At 38.2% G+C, this 26123-nt stretch overlaps 1 protein-coding gene across 11 annotated transcripts in view; it reads right to left on the reverse strand.

Annotated features, from left to right (window-relative positions):
* Window positions 1–26123, reverse strand: part of TCF4 (transcription factor 4) — a 338045-nt gene that overhangs the window by 216789 nt on the left and 95133 nt on the right. For all 11 annotated transcript variants that reach the window (XR_002828866.1, XM_014454380.2, XM_006087108.3 and 8 more), the window contains one exon: window positions 2158–2219. Coding sequence is in view for 10 of the 11 variants with exons in the window: in XM_014454380.2 (XP_014309866.1) it covers window positions 2158–2219 (62 nt within the window). In the remaining variant the exon portion in view is untranslated. The remainder of the gene's footprint in view (window positions 1–2157; window positions 2220–26123) is intronic.

Genomic DNA, 26123 nt, shown 5'->3' on the forward strand with positions numbered 1-26123 from the left:
TTAAGGTCACTCATTGTTTTAATGGGAATTTAAATTAAAATAATGTTTTTAAACTTGCCTAGTCACTTACTTTTCGTGGAGGAATTGATAACATATACGAAAGCAAAGCATGTACTTGTATATTATATGGTTCAAATTTCAATCTACAAAGGTGCATTAAGTAGCCCAAAAGGAAAAAAAAAAATGTCATTCTGTTCAGCAGGTTGCACTGCCCATAACGACTAAGTCAAATTTACTCAGAGGTGTCAGTTGGCAAGTTAGCCAAAGGGCAGAATATGCTCACATAAAAATGACAGATACTGTATGAAAAATGAAAATGAACGTCGGCTCACTAGAGAATAACTGGAACCCTTAAAGTTCCAAACAAACCCGTTCTCAACTGCCTTCCCTCATTTATAGAAATTAATTGAATGATGCTGTAATCTGACACTGTCACTACGTCAGTGCATAGGAAGATGCCACACACCCAGTATGGGATTTACACTCACTCATTCTTTACCAAGCATAATACTGGTTACGATGAAGGGTCCCTACCCTAAGAAGCATTCTAAAAGCTTAACCTACATTATCTAATTTAAACCTCTGCATAGTACTGCAAGGTAGCTGATAGTATCACCATTTTAAGATGAGACAGACTTAGGCTGCACGGATACAAGTCAGCCACAATAATCTTTCTCATTCAAACTCCCTGCATTTAGAAAATATAAATAGCAAAATATTGATTCAAATTATTCACCAACGTATTCCCTGAAAAGAATGGCAGAACAGTTAATGAACACTAAATAAAATACAGGATGATCCTAACCGGATCTTGTTCTCAGAAATATAATTAAAAGTACTGTGTGTATTAAACTGAGAAATAGTAAGAAATTAAGTAAGTCTGAATGAACTAAACAATGGAGGGAAGCACTGTCATCTCCTACACTTGCTGTCAAGGAGAATGGATTTATTTCTGCAAGTGCAGACTGTAACATGAGGAGGAGGAAAGATTTCCTCAACCCAACCATATAATGCATTAGAATGTCAAACTCGACAGCTGGTACAAGGGCTGAATAAAGTTACTGGTTAAGCTTAGAGATCCCGCTATACCCTGAAGACTAGAGTGAGAACCACAAGGCCAAAGGACGGGTAGGAATGAGTAACTACGGCTTGCTGAATTGTCCTCATTTTGACAGCTTGATTACCTACCTTCCTTGCCTCTTATGCCAAAACAGAGACCTCTCCCCCTCCCCCAAATTTATGTGAATACTTAGAGCAAAATGCTCCCTGCGGAATGCTTCGTCTATATAGCTGGTTGGGGGAGGTACAGATGGTTGCTCAGCTATGGGCTCTAAGTCTATTTTTAATTTGGGGCATTATATGCATACTATAAAAGCGGACATGGATTCTACAGAGCCTAGAAATGATTCAGGTGAAGTCAGATTATATAAGTTGGACGGAACATAAAAGACCCTCTGGTTCTACTTCTTCATTTTATCAATTAGGAAAATGAAGATCAAAGAGGTGAAATGACATGCCCAAAGTCATACACATACAAAAACATGCATGGCCTAACCACTCCTTTCCCTCCCATTCCATGGCCATTCCGTTACATCAAAACTAACAACCAATTAATAATGGAGGAAATCCATGAAAAAGAATAGCAAAAATCTGAGACCAAACAAATGAATGAATCTCATTGGTGACCAAAGGCACTACTGGTGGAATAATAACATGTTCACAAAGTGAAATCAACACAGATTTATTATGTAGAGTATATTGATAGGCTAGTCCTTCACACTACATCTTCAGAATTATTCAGTAGTCTATTTACACCAATATATTACAGAGATACAGTACTAGGCTTTTTTTCCAAAGTTGTGCCAGCTACAAAAAATAACTTTCTATAATACTAGATCAATAACTGGCAAAGTAAGGGCAAATATTTAATGAAGGATTTTTCTTCTGGTTAGCAGAAGTAGAACAGGTGTCAAATTCAATAACAGCATCCAATAAGAGAATGAAAAAAAAAATCCAAACACAAGCTGATCCTCATTAAACTTAGTGCGCATATATATCTGTGCAGTTGTGTGTGTGCTTGAGAGAAACTCACCTTCGCTCTGTCAATTTACATATGCGGGGTGTCTGGATGTGGGAGAAGAGATTAGATATACTTACCCTGGACGGGCTTGGATGTCCTCCATTCCCCCAGGACCCTGAGCTACTTCTGTCTTCTACATCTAGGGACAAGAGAAAAGTTCTTTAGGCTTTCTTGCAATAATTCTTTCTTTTTGTGTATGCACTTTTAAATTAATGTTTCAAATTAATCTCCTGTTGCCTTTAATTAAGAATCAGGCACAGGGCTACCACAATGATAGTGGCTTCTGACCCATCTACTTAAATTAACTCATTTAAATTCACAGCAAAAAAATGAACTGGACCCTCAGGAACCAGAGGTATGAGCATAAAAAGTACTTCCATCTTTCAGTGTTTCATAGCCTCAACTTTTACAGACATGAAACTGCGCTGCATGTTTTATTTAAATCTTTAGGACAAAATAAGTGTAAATACACTAACACAACCTTAATACAAAAAAAACACAAACCAAAGCTAAATTCAGGTAAATATTCATACTAACACTGGCAGCATCCATGCCATAATGCTCTTGATACTCTGGTCTCTAGCCCCGCTTGTCACACCAAACAACAGACATGCAGCAACATACACACGACAAAAAAGAAGTTGGTCATCTATTTCTACCAGTGCACTAAATGGGCATCAGGATTTTGCTTTTTAAGTTGAGACAATACTGTCTCAGTCTTTTTTTTTTAAATAGAGTTGGCCAGTTGGTCTACAATCCTTAATCTGGGCATTGAGATGTGGAAATTAAAGTTGTCCAAGTTTTACTTTGATAAATGACAGTGGGGCGACCTACATGAACTACGGGAGAAGTTGGCATTCTTCTAAAATCTGCAGCAGCAACGTTCTAATGCTGACCAGTTGCTGAATGCTCAAGTGGCAAGTACTCCGGATGGAGAATGTAAAAACTAAGTTATCATATTAATTGCTTAAAACATAAAAGTGGTTTAAAATTTTAGAGATCAGTCACTCTATATTTAGAAGCAGCTTTGAGATTTTTGATGAAAGGCCCCTTAGAAGCATAAAAAGTTTCGCTGTTCTATTATTTTGATCACGGTTGATAACAGATGGCCATCACAAACTTCCTCTGACAGCATTGGAGGAGGAGGTGTGAAACTTTGGTTCAGCAGACATAATCCCATTTATTGTGTTTCCTAACATTTCAGTGATACTGTTTATTCTCTTTCTGCACTACTGTCATTCCTTTTATTACTGCTATTTTATTATCAGCAAAAGTAGTCACAGTATAATTAATTGACTTATTTTGGGGGTACAGTGGAGTACACATTGTTTTAGAATATCTTATGAGATGGAATAGAACAACAATAAAAAACAACTATTAGCACTAAACTTGAATTCTTTCTCTTTTAAACAAATTATTTTGGTTCCTTTTTTTTTTTTTTTTTTGGTGCTTCAGAAGTTAATGCAACAGCAAATAGACGCCCCCTGTGGACAGCTAAAATCAGGGACTGTGAGTTTTAAGGAATGTCAGGAAAGCTCTGGGGCGTGCGTCCAATCTGGATAAAAGGTGCAATACTTTCTCCAAATCTGCTGTTTAACAACCCAGCCTCCTGGCCTCTCCTGTGTATGCGGAACTGAAGTACATGAAGAAATTACTTAGAACCCTCTGGATTCTCACATGAATAAGTTTAGCACTTCATCCATAAGCAAAAAGCAAATATTTTCAGCAAAAACAAACAAAAAAACACTGACAAAAATCTCTCGAACATTTCAGCTTTTCAGAAGTCTGGCACATCTTAACTTCCCTTTTACCTGAAATAGTCAGTTCGGACTAATTGGAGAAATTTCTGCTCTTAAATTTGGCCAAAAAATAACGAAGGAAAACGGATGAATCCCTATCTCTACCATAAGATGTTGTCATATTGTTCAGAGACACTCTATCTTTTCAGTTTTTAAAAAAGGTTTTAAACATAAAAAGTAGGCAGAGCCTAGCTGGTTTGGCTCAGTGGATAGAGAGAGCATTGGCCTGCAGACTGAATGGTCCTGGGTTCATGGTTGCAGGCTCCATCCCCAGCCCTGGTCAAGGAGTGTGCGGAAAGCAACCAATCGATAAGTCTCTCTTACATCTATGTTTCTCTCTCTCTCTCTCTCTCTCTCTCTCTCTCTCTCTCTGTCTCTCCCCCTCCCTTCCACTCTCTAAAAATCAATGGAAAAATATACTCGGGTGAGGATTAACAACACAACAAAAAAAGTAAGCAGAGAGGAGGAAATAAGGCCATAGTAATGCCAGGCTAGCAGTTCTCCACCAGGGGCAAGTCTGGTCCCCAGAGGACATCTGGCAATGTCCAGATAGATTCTGAGTCATCCCAGCTCCGGGGGGATGGGGGGAGAGGGTGTACTGGCATCTAGTCGGTAGAAACCAGGATGCTGCTAAGCATCCTACGGATACACAGAACAATCCCCCACAACAAAAATGTTCTAGTCCCAAATGTCAATTGTGCCAGGATAGAGAAGTCTTGTGCTAGAGGAAAAATCATATTAAAGAGCAAAAAAGAAAGAATTGAGTTGGAGAACAGATATACTAGAATTTGATTTATAATTTAGTACGAACTCTTACTAAATGCAGAGTGACGCATTTTTAATCCAGACTTGAGCTGTAGTGTTGCAAGAGACCTTCATATACATGTTCTATCCACAAAAATAAAGGGAAAATGATGGTCAACCATGCAGTCTGCTAATTAGCAGGCAGATAAAACACATCAAAACTTGAGTATTCCCAATTGGGCAATTTTAAAATCGAGCAATCCACTAATTAAAAATGCTGCAAGTTTAGTTTTTTCAAAACAGGTTAAATACCGGCTGGGTTCCTTTACAAATAGATTCTCAACCAATCAAATCTTTCTGCTCTTTTGCCATCCTTTCCCATTTCCACCTTTCTCATTTCCTGACCTCATGCTATGTGCCTTCCTCCTTGTTACTGCTCTCTTTTTAACAGGTTTTGCTGTCCCTTGCCCTCCTGCTAGATCTAGAAGATAGGGAGGAATTCCTAGCTCTCCAAAACCTAAGAAAACAATCATATGATTGTTGATTAGATTTTATCTTTGAAACTATATCTGTATAACTAGTGCTCAATCATCTATAGCAAGAAAACACAAGGCTAGAACATGGATATTTGTAACTCATAATGAATGTAAACATGCTACTTTTATGTTTTTTGTTTCTATCATCCCTCCCACTGCGTTTCACCAGACCTGCCGGTAAATTGGCATGCATTCCCTCAACAACTATTCCAGCACTCTCAAAGTGCATCTGAGGACCACTGTGCATCTGAATCACCTGGTGTGCTCATCAAATAGCAGCATCTTAGGGTCCAAGGCAGACCTAGTGAGTCGATCTCTGGGAACAGGGTCAGGGTGGGGGAAAAACACAGTGTGTTTTTAACAAGGTCCCCACGTAATTTTCATGTACACCGGTATTCGAGATCCACCAGCCTACGCTATTGGAAAGTCAAGACAGATGCATGCCCCACACCAACAGTTGCCTGACTCATTCCCTCTCTTTAAATCCCTGCCTAGGTTGCAGGTTTCAGCAGCATTCAATACACACCCCCATCACATCTGCATCCCAGCGGTTCTTGCCCAGACTCACTCTTTATGTAAGCCCCACACATGGCCTACACTTGGTCATTGCTTACTCCCTATTGGTATATCTGAACATTGCACACACACTGTATACCTCAGTGTTTCTGTACCTCTATTCCTTTTGCCTAAACTGTTCATCTCTCAAAAAAAAAATACCAGCAGCTAACATTTAGTGAGCTTAAATATGTGTCAGACACTGTGCATTTGGATGTTTATGTCCATTCTGTGTCCACAAAAGATTACAGAATTATATACAACAATAAATATATAAAGTAAATATTAAAAGAAATCAAGAGACTGGAAAATAAAAGGAGGGCAATAAAGCCAGAGGGGTAGTGAGCTTATCAAAATGTACACTGCAATGGACTGGAGAAGGGGTTAATATCCTAGAGGCTACTGAGTAGGCAAAGCAAAGAGCGAAACAAGATTCACAATGAGCATCCCTGTTCTGTTGCCACCTCTATCCAAAATGAGAATAAATAATAGAGAGACAATAACCTAGTCCTAGGCAACAGAAGAGAAAGGAGAAAAGCAAGTAGATGAAATAAATTTTTCTTCCACAAGACTGAAATGGACTCAAATGTGCAAGATTTTTTTTCAAACTTATTTTACCCTAATCTAGCACAGATATGGTAACTTTCTTGGTATGGACAGTTGCTTTAGGAGGCAGCCTGACAATCCACAAATTTTGATTGTATTTATTTGAGGAGTTATGCATAAGCGCCCTCTCACATGGCTGACATTTCAGCATCCAAACACCAAAGTGAGGTGAAGGGAGAACACTCCATTTAGAGAAAAGATATAGACATAATTTTTCATTTCTATGATTTCTCATCTACATTCATTAAACTGATGGTTTGATTTCTCAAATTTCCAGGAGATCAAAACTGTCCGATGGACCAGACAAATATCAGAAAACATAGCACTGGCAGTTGAGGTGGAGGCCTGGATTTTAGTAGCAACTCGGCATAAACCAGCTCTAGGGTCTGAAACAACAGACACTATTAAATGTCCTCCCATCATCATGGAGACTCACGGGCTGTGTACATCTGTGCCTCCTACTGATTTTAGAAGTACCTGGCCCATAGTAAATACTCAGGAACCAGTATGTGCCATGAAAGCCTAATTTACTAATACAACTCAAAATCTAAGATAATTAAACCACATAAATATGTAAAATGGTGACCTAGTCAAGGAAACCTCACTCTCACTTTTAATGACCACTAGTTCTGCTTAATAGGGCAGGAACTTTCAAATATTCTCCTGGATTTTAGAAAAGCCAATATACTCAGAGTAAACACATCTCACCTCCTCCATGAACTTCTATAGCACAATCACAGTGAGAATTCAGTAACCATTAGATGTTTTGAACCTTAATTTACTTTTAGAATATCCTCTTTCCACCTCACCATTTCAACATATTTCTGTGTGCTATATAACTGATATGCTGTCAAAAGTTATATATGCTGACCAACAGCCCAAGCTAAAAACATAGACAAAATATTACATAGGTTTAAACTTTATTGAAATAAACACGTGTGAGAGTTACCTAACTCTGTCATTTTGGGTTCATTAGAGTTGTGCATTGGTTCTTTCCATACTTTGCACCCAGATCATGCCCAACATCCAAGGCCCTAGAGTTTCATGAAGTCGGAAAACAACCAGAGTTGGTTTCTGCATCGCTCTAAGAGTCTACAAATCCCTACTTTTGTGGAAATATATTGATTTCCCGATGAAAGCTTCTACACACTCAGAATGTACTGGGGGATTGAGGCTGTTTTTCCTGGAAAGATAATCACTCTGAAACATGCTGAAGTCTACACTGTCTTAAATCCTTTGCTCTGAAACAACAGACACTATTAAATCCTCCACATCATCATGGAGAATCACAGACTGCGTACATCTGTGGCTCCTACTAATTTCCTAGTCCAGGAAGAACCCTTGGCTGAGCCCTCCACACAAACTGAGATGGCATATGCTCTCCGTCAGTGCCAGATGAATTTAGAGTTCAAAATATTTCATCAGCAAAGAGCGTGTTAAGGATGTGCACATTTTCATTAGCAGCAAGTATAATAAGAGCTTAAAGTAGAGGAATCTGAAGTCAAATCTGAGCACTAAGGCAGAGGAAGGAAGAGTTTGATGAGTTTCAAATATTGAGAGATACTGTCCACAAAACCATGATCACTTCCTTCTGTTTCCATAAGAGACCAGATATACTTCATAATGAGTGATCTGAACTGTGAGTGACAAGAAACTTCCTGACATTCCCAAATGGACTGAGCAAAAGATGAGGGTTGTGGTGATGCCTCCCACACAAATTTTAAGATTCTACAATACAGAGCAGGGAGACCTGGGCTTTCCATTTCATCACTGCTGTCAACACTGGCATTCTCAGCACTGATGAATTTACTTATCAAATAAATCTGAAAACTCAAAGGTCAAGTATAAGATGATTTTATAGTTTATATTTAAGTATATAAATTGTATAAAGAAGGGTAAAATATGGATATATGAGGGAGAAAGTTTAGTGGGAACATTTGTTCAGGGGGAAATGATTGTATTTTTTAGCCTTTATGAACTTAAACTTATATTAATGTGTCCTTTAGAACACTGCTTAAAACAATATTCTTTTTCTGAAGTTCAAAATAAACTATTTTTCAAAAATGTACATTAAACAATCTCAGATATTTAAAATATAAAGTTAACTACATTTTTTGGTGCTCTAAAACAGAAAAAGCATTTTCATATAATACAAAATTCAAATACTAAAAAAGTAACTAAATAAAATATATAACTTTTTTGTTATAAATATGCCAGTTGTGTTCCTTATTTTGAAACTCAAAAATCTTGAAACTCAAGGTGAGTAAAGAGCTATGTTATGAAATTGAGACAAAAGGAAATAACATTGAAGTCTGTATCAATCCATATAACTTGGTAGCATCAATAACAACCAAACTTGAATAAAATTCTAACTTGAATAATGTGACATGAAATACAGAGACATGGCTGTTATTTAGCACCCTTCCACTTCAACTGTGTGAAACTAACCAGTTGGGTCTTCCCTTTAAAGAGAAGGCAGTAGGTTCAGGATCGTTTCTTTCTAAGCAACAGCCCAGAAAGAAGAACCGTGAATGACTGAGGCAAGAGTACAATAGTGTGAATTGTACATGCCTCCTTTGACTTTTTAAAATGTAACTGGTCTAAAAGTACTTCATAAAAATTAGTCTTACTAAGATAATGCTCTGGGGCGAGGGGACTTATTTCAAAATCAATTGAGAGTAACAACTGAAAGTAAGCTGCCATATGTGAAGACTTTAAAACATAGCATCTAGCTCCAATACTATATAGATAAGCTTCAAGGTATCTAAATTAAAAGTAAATATAATTAGGGGAAATTTGTAATTAGGTGGTTAGTACCTCTTAAGGGTATATTTACCAATAGATCTAACAAAATGTGAAAAATAAAAGGGAGATACTTTAGAAAATTTATATTAAACAAAGAAATAAATTTTAAAATATGCTTTATACCCTAATAGAGTAAAATATATAACTCTATTAACATGTCTATGCAATTTTGCATGCATTTTTCAAATCATACATGTAACTTCATGGTTTAAAACCCATAATACTATAATGACAAGATATACAAATTGATATTTAAAACCCCTATTTGATAAATAATTTATTACATTTATTCCAATGGAAAGGGAAAAAGAGCCAAGATGAAATATATAACAGTTACATCTTCTTTGTTCCCCCCACCCCATACCTCTGTTCTCCCTAGGGTACCATTTGTGCGGCTCTGGGAAAGGGATGCTGGCTTAATTGAAATATTTGTGAGCTGTAATTGCTCTGCATAACCACAATGGTCCACTTCTCCCAAATGGCACCATTCCTCTTGCTTTCTTCTTTATCTTCTCTTTCCTTTTATACTGTAGCAACATCAACTTCTGTTCTCTCCAGTCTCACCTCATTTCATTCCCTATTCCAGATGTCTGATTATTATTGGTGAAGCCAAACAGTTTTAAATAGTCAAAAATTTTTCCTAAAATCCAGTTTCCTAGCATAGTCCTTTTTACTTACAATAATCACTCCCATAGACTGATTTTCATTTTGTCCTTTCAACATCCCTATCTTCCACCTGTGTTTAGAACTGCAGCTTCTGACCTGCCAATGACAAGCAATCAATCTTACATGTTATCTTTAGGGGTCATGTCTTAGTTTTAGGCCAATTTTCTTTGTATTTAGGCTCAAATGTGCAAACCACACTGTATTACTCTGCAAAACATCAATGAGAAGGCTTAATTAAGTAACACTGACAGATAAATCCATTTCTTTTGCAGTAATCAAATCAAAGCAGGTTGACATAACACAGGAACTTAATACAATTATTCCCTTGTAATTGGAAAAAGGCCCTTTACTTCTCATTAAAGCAATCTTCTGGGTATTGGCATAATAAGAAGGCTCAGAGCCTTGATACTACCCTATAAAAGTCTCAAGATACAGACCCCTTAAGCAAACAAGCCAGATTATCTAATTCCTTGATCACAGCAGAACACGCAGTCCCTACTGTTTTAAACTACTAATCTTTACCTCTGCTGCAATTAAAAAGAGGTAAATCAGTATCAACCACATAAAATGGAAATCTGTAAAAATGCATAAACTGTTTACAGTTTTATAACACCATCTCCACATGTATTTGAAAGGAAATAGTCCATTAAAAATTAATTTGAAATAATTTACAAATGTAAAATTGTAATAGCTTGGACATGGGGGAAATCTCTTTATTTTTACTTAATGGGCTCAACAGAAATTTTGCCTAAATATACAGTCTGATACCCAACCATAAAATAGAAGTTTGATGATAAGAACTGTGAGAGAACAGAATTTAAAGAAAACATTTAATTTTTGTGGCATTTAAAGAACAGTAAGTCGCCTGGTCAACTACTGACTGCTCTGACTAGGCTGAAACCCACAAAGAATGCAACAACATTGCACCAAGTTCGTTTCCCCACACTCAACAAAGTCAATTTTCACCCTTTCACTCCAAGTTTGAGGAATTTTCTGCTACTTATCTAGTGGCACCTGATCAATCTCAACATAATCCTACCAACTCTTTCAAAAAAAAATTCGAGGGTTGTGAGTCTCAAATATGGCTGACCATCAAAATACCCAGGAACCTCAAAACAAACAAACAAAATAACAAAACAAAACCCACAGATAATCTGGCTCCACCTGGAAGTAATCAAGAAAAGTTCAAAGATTAAAGTCCAGGAACAACACATTTTTTAAAAATATATATTTCTATTGATTTCAGAGAAAAAGGGAGAGGGAGAGAGAGAGAGAGAAACATCAATGATGAGAGAGAATCACTGATGGGTCGCCTCCTGCACACCACCTACTGGGGATCATGCCTGGAACCTGGGCATGTGCCCTGACCAGGAATCAAACCAGAAACTTCCTGGTTCATAGGTCAATGCTCAACCACTGAGCCATGCTGGTAGGGCAGGAACAACACATTTAATTTTTTTTTCCTGTTTTTCTATGTTTTATTTTCAAAAGTTTTTTTTTTTATCACAATGCAGTTACAACTACGTAATTTGCTATGTCTCAACCATTATCAAGTAGGTTGCAGCAGTCATATCCTTTTATCCCTGAATACTTCTGTGTCCACTAGTATTTCCTAAGAACAAAACAGCATAGTTATCAAAATTAGGAAATCTACCTTTGATATAATACTGTTATCTAATCCACAGTCCATAAATAACAAGTGATCTCAAGTATAATAAATACATTTAACTAAGCATACACACACCAAAAAAATCCTGTTACTCACTGTATTTAATCAGCACATCACTCTCATCTATTTTAATCCGTAATTTCCTGTCTTCGTTTTCTTTTTGTAATATTGGTATTTTTTAAGAATTCAGGCCAGTTAGTTTATAGAATGTTTTTCAACTTGGCTATTTTTTTTTCTGATGCTGCCTCAGGATTATATTCAGGTGGACATAAAACTATGTAAGTGGCATTGTGTCTTTCCCAGAATATCACATACAGCCACAGAATATCATATACAGCCATAGTCTGCCTCCTTCATTTGTTATTCTAATTTTATCACCTGGTCAAGGTACTATGGGAATTCTCCACTGTATAATTACAACTTTTCCCTGTGCAACTAATCAGCAATCTATGGGGAGATACTTTAAGACCATTACAACTAACTTTTAATTATGTTCTTATTGAAAAAAATCAAACCACAAAAGTGTATAAAGAAAAAAGTGAAAATTTCCTCAACACCCACTCCCCCCATCTTCGGATCACTGATAACCCTTCACAATATCCTAGACAGCCTTGCAGATCCTCTGGTCTGTGGTCAACTGGTTTTTAAAAGCACAGAAATATAGGGAAGCACATGCAAAACTCGACTGAAATTTCTGTCCTATATGAATTGGTAAGAACTATTCCTCAATTGTTTGTTTATGCCCTGGTGACATCTCAATGGATAACGTTATTAGTAGTAGCAGCAGTGTGACCTCGGTGGGGGTAAGGAGAACAGTAACTAGAATAAATGAAGACATATATACTATTAACTTGGAAGGAATTCAGCCAAGATAAAGACAAGATTAAGCAACCCACTAGTGAATCAATGAAATGCATGAAGCCAAGTTAAATAATCCATTCTGGAGTCCATGCTGTCCTGAGTGGCTGCTCCTTGCCTCTTTGTACCACGTTCTAGAAACCACTATGTACAAAGGAGATTTGCCTCAGTGGGCACTTCCTAATAAAACCAAAGATACAGAAGTATACATATGACACAAGAAAATCTAGTGTGGTTTTTGTAGGCTGGCCAAAAAAACTTAAAAATGTTTTAAAGTGGGAAATACCTAAGTTTTTAGAAGTGGTAAGTAAACTGACTCCTTAGAAAGAATATATTCCCACATTTAGAGGTCAGTTACACAAATGATCTAACTACTGTAAAAAAAATAAAAGGGGGGGGCAGGGGGAGGAGAGAAGCTTGATCACCAGAAAAGATTGTGAGTAAAGCTTGGTCATTTGATAGAACATATGCATATTGTACACTATTGAGTGGGTTAACTTATTGTCATCAATATAAGGTGGAAATGGCCCCTTTAGCCCTGGATGAAGCCTATGTCATTTTACTAGCTGAACAGTACTGGTGGATTTCAACTCTGACTTATTCATACTTAGAAAGATTTCCCTATAATTCATTTCAGCCAAATGCCTGGCAGATATTTGCAAAGGTTTTTCCTAGTTGGGCTTATAAGTGTGTGTGTGTGTGTGTGTGTGTGTGTGTAGTCAGAGAAGTGTGTCTGGTGACCTAAAGCATTTTACATTTTATCTCACAATAATGTAACCAAACTGGTGTAATATGCTTTCTGCTTTCTAAAATGTTTTTTATAGTTATCTCATTTAAAATGATTTATCTGGAATCACTGAAAGTATGAAATTGGGATCAAAGAAAGTTGCATACTTAAGCATAAGCAGGCCAACACTATTTTTCAAAAGCATAAAAAAACGAAAGTTATCTGATATAAAAGAGGCCATTCCATTCCCCCCTTTAATTCTAACAGGTAACAGAATACTTGCTTAAGTTCGTTAGAATACTTGCAAAAATAGGAAAGTTCAATGGTATGATAATGATTCAGTTTTCAAATCTAGCAATATGCATTTTAAAATCATATCAGCAATGAAAAAAGTGCCAATCTCCCCTCTGAGCTACACTGTATCCTATACAGCACCATATGACCAATATGACATGAGCTTGCATTGGTTTGAGAGAGGCCCAAGGGCTGTGATAGTTGGTCTTGTCTAAATGACAAAAATGAACTGTACCTTTCCCCTAACCATGCTGCTACTCTTACTTTCATTTCTAAGAGCTTTAAACCACTGACATAACTGAAGTAGTTGAAATACATCTGCATTAATTTACTAGTCCAGCTTTTGGAGGTAGAAATTGAAATACATTAGAATCAATTGATATTTTCTTAAGTTTAAATCAATCAAATTCATAGGAATAAGCATTTTAGTCTTTTATTTGGTCTACAGTTTGGATGCAGCCTGCCTTTTGTCCATCTGACAATCGATGAATTACTGGTCAGAACGAGATGAGCTGCTATGATGTACTACTGGTCTACAAATTCACTAAGCGGAATGGTAAAAAGCTGTAACTCTTCCTCAGGAATGGAAGAAATGTCCTGAGTTTGAAAGGAAATAGACACAGAGACCTGAAAAATGACAATAACCAGGCATCTTGAGAGAAAACAAGAAGCAGGGAAGGGGTTTAAGGGTAGCCAGAGCTGTCAGTAGAGAATAATGATTTATCTGATGAGATTAGCAGAAAGTTTGATTAGAAAATATGCCTTCTTAACATACAAAGATTGCAATACTACTTTAAGATGTTGTTGTAGGAAAAACCAGTGCCTGCCAAAATGTGGTCTGTAACAGCACAGGCTAGCCATGAGTGACAGTGGGAAAATAGCCACTAAGCCAGATTTTATTTGATTTGTACTGATGATTTTTATTAGAATACATGGATCATTGCTTCAACCTTTCCATGTAAAACCAAATCAAATTCAAAAACTCACACATCAGTCACCTAACCTTATGTCATTCCGTCTGCTTTACTAAAGTTGAGCCACATTTCAGCTGATCTGTCCTCGATAAATCGTTCAGCTACTCAAAACTGTTGGGCCAAATTCTGGGAGGCAGTGGTACACAAAAGAAATCGCTAAATCTGCAGTTACAAATAAGAAAGCCAAAGAAAAGAAATACTACAAGCCTCATAAATACAGAATGAAATCAAAGCAACATATAGCCAATGCAAAACAGGAAAGAACAGATTCTCTTCATAGTATCAAATGTATTGTAATTTATCTTACAAAGGCCCACCCAGCCCTCAGCTTCTTTTCCCACTTGAATTCAAGGCTCTGTGCAGGACTCTTCAAAGCAGTCACTCTGAAATCAGTGAAAAGTCTACAATCACTAAAAATCAGTTTTACAAATTATAAATAATAATCATAAAAAATAATAATTATAAATATAACCTTTTTGGTAAAAATTAAAGATATTAAATAATACACTGTGGAAAGCCTCTATGGTATTTATAAATACTACTTCAGTAGCCCGGCCAGTGTGGCTCAGCGGTTGAGCATCAACCCATGAACCAAGAGGTCACGGTTCAATTCCCAGTCAGGGCACATGCCCAGGTTGCTGGCTCAGTTCCCAGTGAGGGGAAGCGTGCAGGAGGCTGCCTTTAGTTGTTCTCTCTTATCATCAATGTTTCTATCTTTCTGTCCCTCTCCCTTCCTCTCTTTCTCTCTCTCTCTCTCTCTAAAATAAAAACATTTTTTTAAAAATTACTTCATTAAAAGAAATAAAATTTAATGACATGAAACATGGCAATGGGTTTCCAAAGAAAAATATCTATATCCTACTTGCCACCATTCATTACCGAATCGTCTTTGCATTAGCATTTTTCTTTCTTCCCAAGCAACATTGCAGATTAATTACTGCCTAGGTATCCAGTTCTAGTTAACAAATCAGTTCCATCTCCATGGTTTCCTTCACTCTCCAAAACAACTCCTGAAATGCATGCTATTATCTTCTCGTCACAGAGGTGAACAACTTTCCTAGTTATAGGCCATCAGCATGCCTCAAATCCAATGTCCTTCAGAAGCTGAGTGTGCACCACACGGTAGTGCCTTGGTTGAAATCTCAATGCCTCTGAAAACCAGTGGTCACCAAACTCTCAGGTCTCTGGTGTAACACTCCGTGGCTAAAACTAGACTGTGTTTTCTCCAGTTCCCATTTCTATTGCGCCCCCTCCCCCGGCCGCCCCGCCAACCCTGACCACACAGGAAGTCTGTATCTCCCATCCTCCTCTGCAATAAAGTGGGATCATGTGACTGAGATTTGGCCAATACAATGTGAGCAGAAGTAATGTTTGCCTTTTCCAGAAATCTCCCATTTAATCCTCCAAGCACTTTCTCTTCCCTCTTTGTTCAGCCCATGCAAAGAATCTAGTAAATACCTGAGGCCTAGGGGATGGCCAAGCTAAAGCATGCAAGAAACCAGAGCTGAAGGACTAGAGCAGGGGTGGACAACCTTTTTGTGAGTGCGTGCCAAAACCAGCAAAATCTCTGACTCAAAATTCTTCTGCGTGCCAACCCTAATTTTTTGAGAACATGTTACGCCTACTTGATATCTCTTAAGGTGTACGTATGTGAAGAACCATGAAGAAATAATAAAATTCATTCGAGCGACAAAAACACAGTATATGATGATGAAAAATACATTTATTTTTTAACGTATACATGTACACTGATAGTCCGACAGAAGACTTTATGATTCTGTTTGATATTATCAGTGGGGCTTTTGCTGCTGCATCACTGATGACAGAGATTTTACATCAGGTTTATATTTCGTGACCTTCAGAGATATGCACGAGCTACTACTTTCATCCGTCAGGCTACTCCTATTACAAGACTTAACAAAATTCATCACTGAGAACAAAGATTCACAATTGTAAATGGAAGATTATAAGAGAGGGTTTTGCGTTGCAGCAAAAGTTACTGGTGTGCCATGTTTGGCATGCGTGCCAGGGGTTGCCCACCCCTGGACTAGAGAGAACAGAGCCCACCCCATAGGTCTTGTGACACCAGAGGGAAATAGCCCTTGTGGTGTTAAGCTACTAAAGTTTGGTGGTGGTTTGTTCCAGCAATTAGCACGCCCTGACTAATGCATCCTCCAAAACAAACTCCTGTGAATCCTGGCACAATGATTCTATCTTCCAAGCAAAGCAAGCAAAGGCAGTTAGAACTGGCACTAGTCAAAACTGGGAGGCAGGGGAAATTGGTCTTTGAACTATCCTTCTCTCCCTTTTAGACTTGTTTCCCATCTTAGCATTTCCTCCCTCTGAGCACCAAATGTTCTCAGGCTGCTCAGTGTCCTGGCTCAAGAAAATAAACCCAATGAATTCATTAGCCATTCTTTCTTCAAGCATTATCTTCCAACTAGGAGTGGCGAGCTGCTGGCTACTGGTGTAATTTTGGAGAAAAATTTTAACATCTCAATTCTATGTATCCTCATCTGTAAAATGGGAATTATGATATCCACCCTCCAATACTGTTGTGATGATTAGAGATAATTTAGAAAAAAATATCTCCATGGAACCCGAAACATAGAAGTACAACTCCTATTTTTATTATGATTACTATTATTATAATAGCATATTTAACACAAATGGGACACAAAATCAATATAAAATAGTGCTCTTTCTCTTTGAAATATATAACCTACATTAGGAGACATAAATAAAGAGCAGTATTTGATTACTAACAGAATAATAAATGTTATGGAATTTTAGAGAAAGGAGGGTATGCAGGCTAGAACCATTCCTTTTGAGACATTACAATTTAGGGTATAGAAAGGAGAAGGAAAGCAGTGGCATCGTGGTGAGCTGTACTGACACGGAGATTAAGGTAACTTTAGGTGCAGTCTAATTAAAAGTCCCCTCATATAGAGAATTTACTGGCCCAGAGAAGTGAAAAGTGCAGAGACAAAGCAGGTTTCAGGGTTGATATATCCAGTGGATCCACCACACTAGGAAAGACAGAGGCTCCTTCCACCTGTCCACTGTGCCACCTCCATACCACCTTCATCCTAAAGCTGGACTCCATCCGTCATGGTCACGGGATTTCTAAAACAACTTGCTTCCTTATTCCTCTTCTTGTAGAGAGTTAAGTTTACAAAAGAGCAAAATTCCTCCTGAACTTTGCCTTAATTGAGACCATTACGGAACCAATCCCTACAGCCAGGGAACACATGCAGGGATTTGCATAGATGTAGATGACCCAAATTTAAAACCATGGTGAAGGGATAGAATTATCCTGTGATTGGGTTAGCCCAATCACAGTTGTCACCCTGGTGATGTAGGAATCCCACACAAACTATAAGGATACTACACACTGGGGAAGAAGATGAGTATATGTCAGTGAGACCACCACAAATGGAGAAAGAGCCTCAGGTGTCATCAGTGTATTAATATAGAGTGTGCAGTGTGAAAGCTAAGAGGGCTTTGTGAACGGACATGCAAATCCCATTATTCCACTCCCTCTTTAAATATTTCAAAGTCTTCCCGTTGGTGTTAGGATAAGAGCAAAGTTCTGCAAGTAATGTCCTCAAGGCCATCTTGGTAATGTACCAACACACCCTCGTTTTCTCTCCTCTAGTTACCCTGATCCCTGACAATGTTCATGCACACCACTGGCCCTCCTGTGGCAGAACTTGAAGACGTGTCTCCTCTATGAGCACACACTCCCACCCAGTCCTGCCACTCCACTGCCTTGCTTGGCCTGTTTCGCTCCTACATCAACTATCAGCTGAGTTATCACTTCCCAGGCGGAAGCTTTCCTGTCCTCCTGGTCAGATATCCTGTCCTCCTTCATTGGACTCATCACAGATGGGATTTTGCATTATTATGATTCTCAAGTGATTCCTTTCTGCCACCCTGAACAATAAGCTGCATGAAGACAAACACTGAGTCCTGTCTGCTTTCCATTCATCTCTACTACCCAGCCTAGAGCTGGACAGGGAAGAAGCACTCGGTACCATCTTAGTTGAATGGGTAAGCCATCAGCCTCTCAAATGGGCTGTGCACACAGAAAAATATCAAAAAGGCGAACAAGTTATGAAAAATTCTGCAGAGCTCTTAAGATCTTGAGAAAGATAACCTAAGACAATGAAAATGTATAATGTTTCACTCTATCTACTGTTCACTAGAGAAACTAAACCATAGGTATGCCATAAAGATTAGCTTAACATGTTATACACAACACTTCTTTCTCCATAATTTAGAGTTTGTTTCACAAATTTGCAAGTATGGATTAAGATTCAGCAGGAAATATGCAGATCGGTATCCTTAACACATTGAAATTCTTGCCAGTCAATGATGAGATAGGAGTTAATGTACAGATCTCAAGCTCAGTGGTTTCTATAGAAAAATGGAGTGAAACAGTCAGACTTCGTGTATGTTTTATCCTCTTGACAGAAATAATCTCTTATACGGTCATTGTAAAGGGAAATATTTGCCTCTTTATGCTCACTTTGATATGCACCCTAGTGACTTGATACATATTATATAATCATTGGCCTCAGGACAGAGGAGAAAACAACTGTTACCTCTACAGTAGCACAGCTTTCTGCGATCTGGTGATAGGGAGGCAGAGAGTGGAGTAGGCACTCTGTGTCCATTACCTCGACAGCAGTTACAGCTCAACAGTTTTTGAAAACCTTTCCACTGGAATTTCCCCACTGACAAACAAGAGCATCATTAATATTTAAAGTTCTGCTTCAAGTATAATAATCAGAACACCACAGTCACAACAATAAACACCCTAGAGCAGTTTACTGCTTTTGACTTTTCGAAGCACTTTCACACAATATTTCATGATCCCTTACAACCATATACATCAGAGAAATGCAGGCTGTGGTTCCAGTTCGCAAGCAAAGGCATTGGAAGAGCTGGGAGGAGAACTCATCGTTTCTCCTCTTAAGCTCTTTCCAAAGTGACTCTCACCCCCTTTCTTATGCCATGAAAGAAAAGTGACATCTTCAAAAACTGAAATCCGAAATTCAGACAAAGGACGTTCTCTGTAGAGAAAGATGTTCAGAATCCCAATTTCCTAATTATCAGGACTTTTCTTTTGGGTTAAATATATCCCAGAGGAAAATTCTATTATTTAAATTAACACTGACTTGGAGAAAAAAATTTAACTCATTTTTATATGCTATTTGCCCCATCACCTACACAGAAACATAATGAATATTTTTAAATTGGAGGTACATATAAAGAGATGAAAATAGCCCTGACCGGTTTGGCTCAGTGGATAGAGCGTCGGCCTGCAGACTGAAGGGTCCCAGGTTCAATTCCAGTCAAGAGCATGTACCTTGGTTGCAGGCACATCCCCAGTAGGGGGTGTGCAGGAGGCAGCTGACCGATGTTTCTCTCTCATCGATGTTTCTAACTCTCTATCCCCCTCCCTTCCTCTCTGTAAAAAATCAATAAAATATATATTTTTTTAAAAAAAGAGATGAAAATATGTATTGCTTTGTAAGCTATACCTGAAAATTTTCAAAGATAAAAATACATAACCGAGCCACTTAACAACTAACCCACCAATGAAGAAAAGTGCGATGGTAAACAATGGACCGCTTAGGCAAACTCTACACATCAGCGCCTCGTGGTAAAATTTCACCTTTCTCTTTTGTGCAAGACAGTAGGGTCCAGAATTAAATTGAGGGAAGTAGTGGAAACCAGTCCCCAAGAGGATAGAAAATCTATTATAAAATTCACTTACACAGACTTAGGCACTTGAGCACCTCTCATATGTTGTGGCAGGGAAAATAACATAAAGATAGCTGGACTCTAATAATATGAACATCATTTATTCTATGTTATTCAAAACATTAGTTATCAGAAGATGCAGTGACACCATTAGTTCTGTCCACCCAACATCATTCCATCTCCTTTCCTCACAACAGACCTATAGGGGTTTTTGTTGCTATTGCTGTTGGTTGGTTGGTTGGTTTGTTTGTTTGTTTTCACCCAGCCAGCCCTCCTCCAAGTGGGTCAGGAGAAAGTGACCTCATCCCCAGTTGCAGTCACAGATCCTGAGTACTACTGCCAATCCCAACCCTGCCTTCCCCTGGTCAGGGATTTGTTTTAAAATGAACACTGAGACACAAAGGCCTATCTGCCACTGTGTTCCTGGAAAGGTCTCCTGGCTCTAAAGGAATAGACAAATTAGGAGATGACTTTTTTGTGTTCTTGGACATGTTCCTGTTTGGGCATGATGCTTACAACTGCAGCAGGAACCTCCTTGTCATGCCTCTGATAAAGCCAGCACATGTATGAGGGAAAACACTAGACATTTCAGAAGAGGTTACATGACGTAATATACTTCCTTATGTTTAAGGCAGTTTGACTCAGGGTTTCCTTTTGCTGTAGCTAAAAATATCTTAAAAGAAACAACAGACCCAAAACACTAGATTCCCCCTTTCAGAAAAAGGTTTATGAACTTACTGCTCATTAAGGTTCTTTGACAATAAATACCATCTAGGAATAAGTCTGGATTTCACCTACAGCAATACCATCATCTCCTGGCCACTCACATTTGCCCAAGGCCCACACAGGCATCATTTTCAGGAAATGTACCAGGTACGTACTCCATAATTCCCCATTAATGTAATTCTTCTCTGCTATGCACATGTTTCTTCTCTCTCACCCTCCCCTGTCCCCTGTGGCCCTCTCACAAATATCAACCAGGAAATACTTAATGAGCACTTAGTACCGGTAAAGCTAATGGCTGCGAAAGGTACTGAAAGAACTTTCTCCTTGACTTACCAACATCAGTTCTACAGGCATGCCACCGACATGGCCTAAGCACTGCCATGGGCATGAGAGGTGGGGGGAGGTTGGCTCTCCAGATGCCAGGCCCACTGTGGGCCTTAGGAAGATCGAGAGACTCCTGAAATCATTGCAAAACTGTACTCATGTATTTAGCTAAATGCGTTTTTCTGGGGAGAGAGTCTATAGCTTGCATCGTGTTTTCAAAACTGAACCTCTGCTCCATATCAACTATTGATGAGCAAACCGCACTGGGTGAGAGCAGAGAACGTAGTCCCCAGATCTTCACATTTTTTGATCCAGGAAACCATCTTTAAGTATTAGTAATACTGAAGTTCTGCAATATTTTGACTACATGAAGTTTTGTGGACTCTCCTGAGGCCCCAAAGATCATTCATACCCACTTCAATAGAAGGGAAAATAAACCCTATTACTTAAAGATATAGAAAACAACCTATTTTCACGTTTGGGCCTCTCCAAATTAGTTAGAAATCTGAGTTCAAATTAAGTTAAAGAGATAAAATATGCTCTTGGAAAAAATTATATTAGCAAAAAGTTTTAACTAAAGCTACAAATGACAAACATCAATGAACTGTGTATTGACTTCTTTTGGAAAAGGAGATAGAACCTTCAGGGAAAGTTCCAGAGATGCAGCAGAAAAGGTAAGAGAACATGGAGAAGGGAATCCCAAAGTACAGCAAGAGAAAAGGTGGAATAGAGAGAAAAGGCTTTACCTCAAGATACATTGAAGAATCAAAATGTTTTTATTTCACGAAAGATTAAGTCTAATAAAGCAGTGAGAGATAAAGCAGAGATCTGGATCTTCTCCCTCGGCAATGCTTGCAAAACTTTCACTAAACCTTATTTGATTTTACTACTGCAGCCTTTACTAATTTCTCCCCCTGCTTTCCTCTCTTACTGCCTCCTTTCAAAATAAGGATCTGAAAACCAGTTTTCCCTGACTTCAGATCTGCCCCACTGAACCACTGGCTTTCGGTATAAAGTTGCAATTCCTTAGCCTAGCATTTAAGGTGATGGGTGATCTGTTTTTACGTTCTTTTCTTGTCTGACCCTTTTGTGCTCCAGTCACATCAGCCTCCTCACTGTCACCCAACATACCTGTTTTCTGGTCTCCATGTCTTCCCTCCACCTGAAAAACATTCCCTCCCACTAGGTAAATGCATGTAAAATGAATAAATGAATGAATAAGTCCTCTGATGGACACACACACACACCCCAATCACTCAATTACATGTATCGGTATGGTGTGTACAGATAGAGCTGAGGGATGAAATACAAATTCTTCATAAAGCTGAAATGTCATTTCCCCACAAAGCAATTATATAGAATTTGACCTTATAATAATTCAACTTTAAGGCTTTACTTATATAGGCAGTACATATGACAAATATAATCTATATACAATATTAAGTGATTATCTTCTCACAGCAAATATGAACTTTCATTTGGTCCTTGGTGGACATGGTTTATCTTTTTATATAATCATGTTTCTTTACCACAGATGAGAAATTAGAATGCATGTGTATAACAGTGTATTCTAGGCATCTCCACCTTAATATACACCTATGTATATTAGAAAAATAATTTGCAAATTGTTTTCACTATCTATAATCTAAGCTGGAAAGTTCAATGGCATTCATACATAAGGATTTAAGAACCTGTACTCTGTTCTCAAAAATCTATGCAAATAATATAAATCATCCCAAATATTCAAACCTTTACAGTCATTACCTTAAACCTTACTTCCTTGGGAAGGCCCTCTATGGCTACCCTAGAAGAGCATGCCCAGTTCTTACACACCCCGTAATTATACTAACCTTTTACACTGCTCTATTATTTCACAATGTTTATCCTTATTCAATATTTAGATAGATATAGACAGATAGATGCATGTTTGTTGGTTGACATTCTTATTTATTGACCCCCCTGCCACCAGGATGTAAACTTGGGACAGGGGGATGTCCTAACTGGGCCCCTATGGCCCAGACCTCGGGGCCAGTGCCTTGCTAAGAGCTCAATGAACATTGTTGAGTGAATAAGTGGCTTTATTAAACATTAAAACTCAGACTCTTGGTAATGAAAAAATATCATAAACAAGAATCATGGAATTTGACAAAATAATTACCAACAATTAAAAGAAATTTTGTCATATCAATGGAAATATATTATTACAAAGCACAATATAATAAGGAAAGCATTTTTCCTCAGCAAGAGCTCTATACATTTTTAATTATGTCATTATATGTTTTATTTCTCTAAAACAATGAGTGGGGGAATCTACAAAAAATAGACAAGAATGGGATAACAACTTAATTTGAAACAAAAAAACAACCTATGAGATGAAATTCACAAATTATTTCATCTTTATAAAGAAAGATATTTGAAATAACATAACTCGACTACCTGATATATGGTTTACTACTAGGTTTACTCAAGGGCTTATGTACAAAGTTCTCTGATTTTTTAAGAAAAATGCAGAACCAGCTTGTAGATATATACACTGCCTTTCAAAAACTTCTGGTAAAGCCACACGTATCTACAAAACTTGTTCAAATCCAAGGGTAATTTATTGTGTGCATGACTTTACAAAGTCTTTACAAATACCATGGAAAGCTTTGCACCCCATTTAAAAGGATTTACTATAAAACGGCACCAGCATAAACAAACAAAACTTATTCTCAATATTTATACTCATAATAAAAAACTATGATGTTCTATATTCAGTTGTGGTTGTGAAAATCCTTACTTCCTGGATTTTCATTGGCTCTAGTCTAACATACAAAACAAACAAGGTTTTCAGATTAAATGGAGCACACATATAATCTCTCTTTTGTTACCCATATACCAAGTAATTTTCAAAAATTAAGTAACAAGGGAGGAAAGCAAAGCCGTTAAGTATATAAATTTTAAAACATACCATGCCTCTGTGCTATATAGAAATGTTTACACCAATAGGAGAGAAATTGCTTTTTAAAAGTCTTTCTTATAAGATCTTGGCCTCAAAAGAGTTTGAGAATTAGGGGATGTAGAAGAAAGAAAGGAGTAGTGGTCAGAAAAAAAATGCAAAAAAAAAGGCAACTGGGCTGGCTAAAAACTGTAGGTACACGCCAAGATGAAAGGCCTTTTCACCCAATTAAGGCTGTAGCTCCTTCTCCAGAGAGACCAGTGCTGGGAGGTGATCCCACTGATTGAGCGCCTCTGATGCTTGTAATCCTGCATCCTCTGTGCAAAGGACTAAACGGACAAAGTAAAAGGCTAGTCAAACAGTTGTCACAAAATAAAACAAAGGGCCCTTGCTCCCCCCACTCCCCAGCTTTGGTCTGCCTGGGGAATCTTTTGTTGTTGCTGCTCTTTTTTTCTTTTCCTTTTAAATTCAGAAACTTAGCTTCAGTGTAAATAAGAGAAATCAAAGGGAGAAAAGACTCTCTTTACAAAACAAGCTTTCCAAACACACCTGTCCCCTATTTTGAGGGTTCTGTGATCCGTATAGATATTAGATGCGATGTCCAATCCTCTAATTTGCGCCATAATTTCCTGTAACTCCGAATCTCTGGAGAGGCAGTTCTCAAAATTTAGTAGAAATGCACACACCAAGAAGGGCACATTAAAGATACCTGTCCCAGCCCTGACCGGTTTGGCTCAGTGGATAGAGCGTCGGCCTGCGGACTGAAGGGTCCCAGGTTCGATTCCGGTCAAGGGCATGTACCTTGGTTGTGGGCACATCCCCAGTGGGAGGTGTGCAGGAGGCGGCTGATCGATGTTTCTCTCTCATCGATGTTTCTAACTCTCTATCCCTCTCCCTTCCTCTCTGTAAAAAATCAATGAAATACATTTAAAAAAAAAAAAGATACCTGTCCCAGGCACCACACCCAGTGGAACCCAGGAATCTGCAGGGTACAAAAAGTATCTGGCATATTAGAGTGCAGGGGTACCCAGTCTGAGAAATGCTGGGGGGTCCATGAGAGCCACAGTTTCCCTAATTCCAAGTGACCCTCAGACCAACAATATCAGTTACACTGTATCTGGAGCACTGTTTAAAAAAACCTATTCCTGGGTATCTCTAAATCAGGATTTTCACCAAGCCTCTCCCACACTCACCACTCAAACTTCTCCTTCAGATTACCTACCAGTGCCTATGAGCTGCAATCAAAGACATAATAATGTTCAGAACCTCAAGTCCCAGGCCAGTAACAGATGGATGTTAACCATGAGCCTTACAGAAGGAAAATGAGCCCACAGCGCACCAAGAACTCCAGAGAACCTAGAGGTATTAACAATTAATGTACTGGTATCAAAGCTCATGAGGAGGAACTATAAAAAAATAGTTTAAATACAACAAACGAACAAACAAGAACTTTTTGTGAGAAAAAAAGATCTGCCATTTCCCACAAGGCAATCTGCATCCTGAAAACAAACACACCACACAAGAAGACATGATTTTTAAACAGACCTAGAAATACTCAAGGTTTCTTTCAAATCTCCCCCACAGGATTCAGCAACACTCAATGATGAGAGCCTGTTCTTAAACAATCTGAAACCGCTAACACCTAAGCACATGTGAAATATCAAAACAAAACACTTCCCCCACATCCCAATCCCGCGCAGTGATGAAAAGCAGCCGTCATCCAATTCAATCAGACCACATTCAAAGCAGGTGGCTCCGAACATTATTTGAGCCAAGTGCCGGCTCCTTCCCCACACGCAGCAGCTATAGCACCACACACGCGTGTACTTTTCAATAGCACATGAAGAACCAGAAAAAATGGTTTCAAGTCTTTTTGTAGGCAAAATTTAATCTCTACATTTTTTAGGCAAAAAGCATAAAGAACATCATACTGAGAAAATGTGCCTTAGAAGAGCAGCAAACACAAATATATAGAAATTAAAATACTTAGTCCTAGCCAGATTTGCTCAGTGGACAGTGTTGGTCTGCAGACTGGAGGGTCCCTGGTTTC

The sequence above is a fragment of the Myotis lucifugus genome, unplaced genomic scaffold (assembly GCF_000147115.1).
Source record: "Myotis lucifugus unplaced genomic scaffold, Myoluc2.0 scaffold_36, whole genome shotgun sequence".
Classification (NCBI taxonomy): domain Eukaryota; kingdom Metazoa; phylum Chordata; class Mammalia; order Chiroptera; family Vespertilionidae; genus Myotis; species Myotis lucifugus.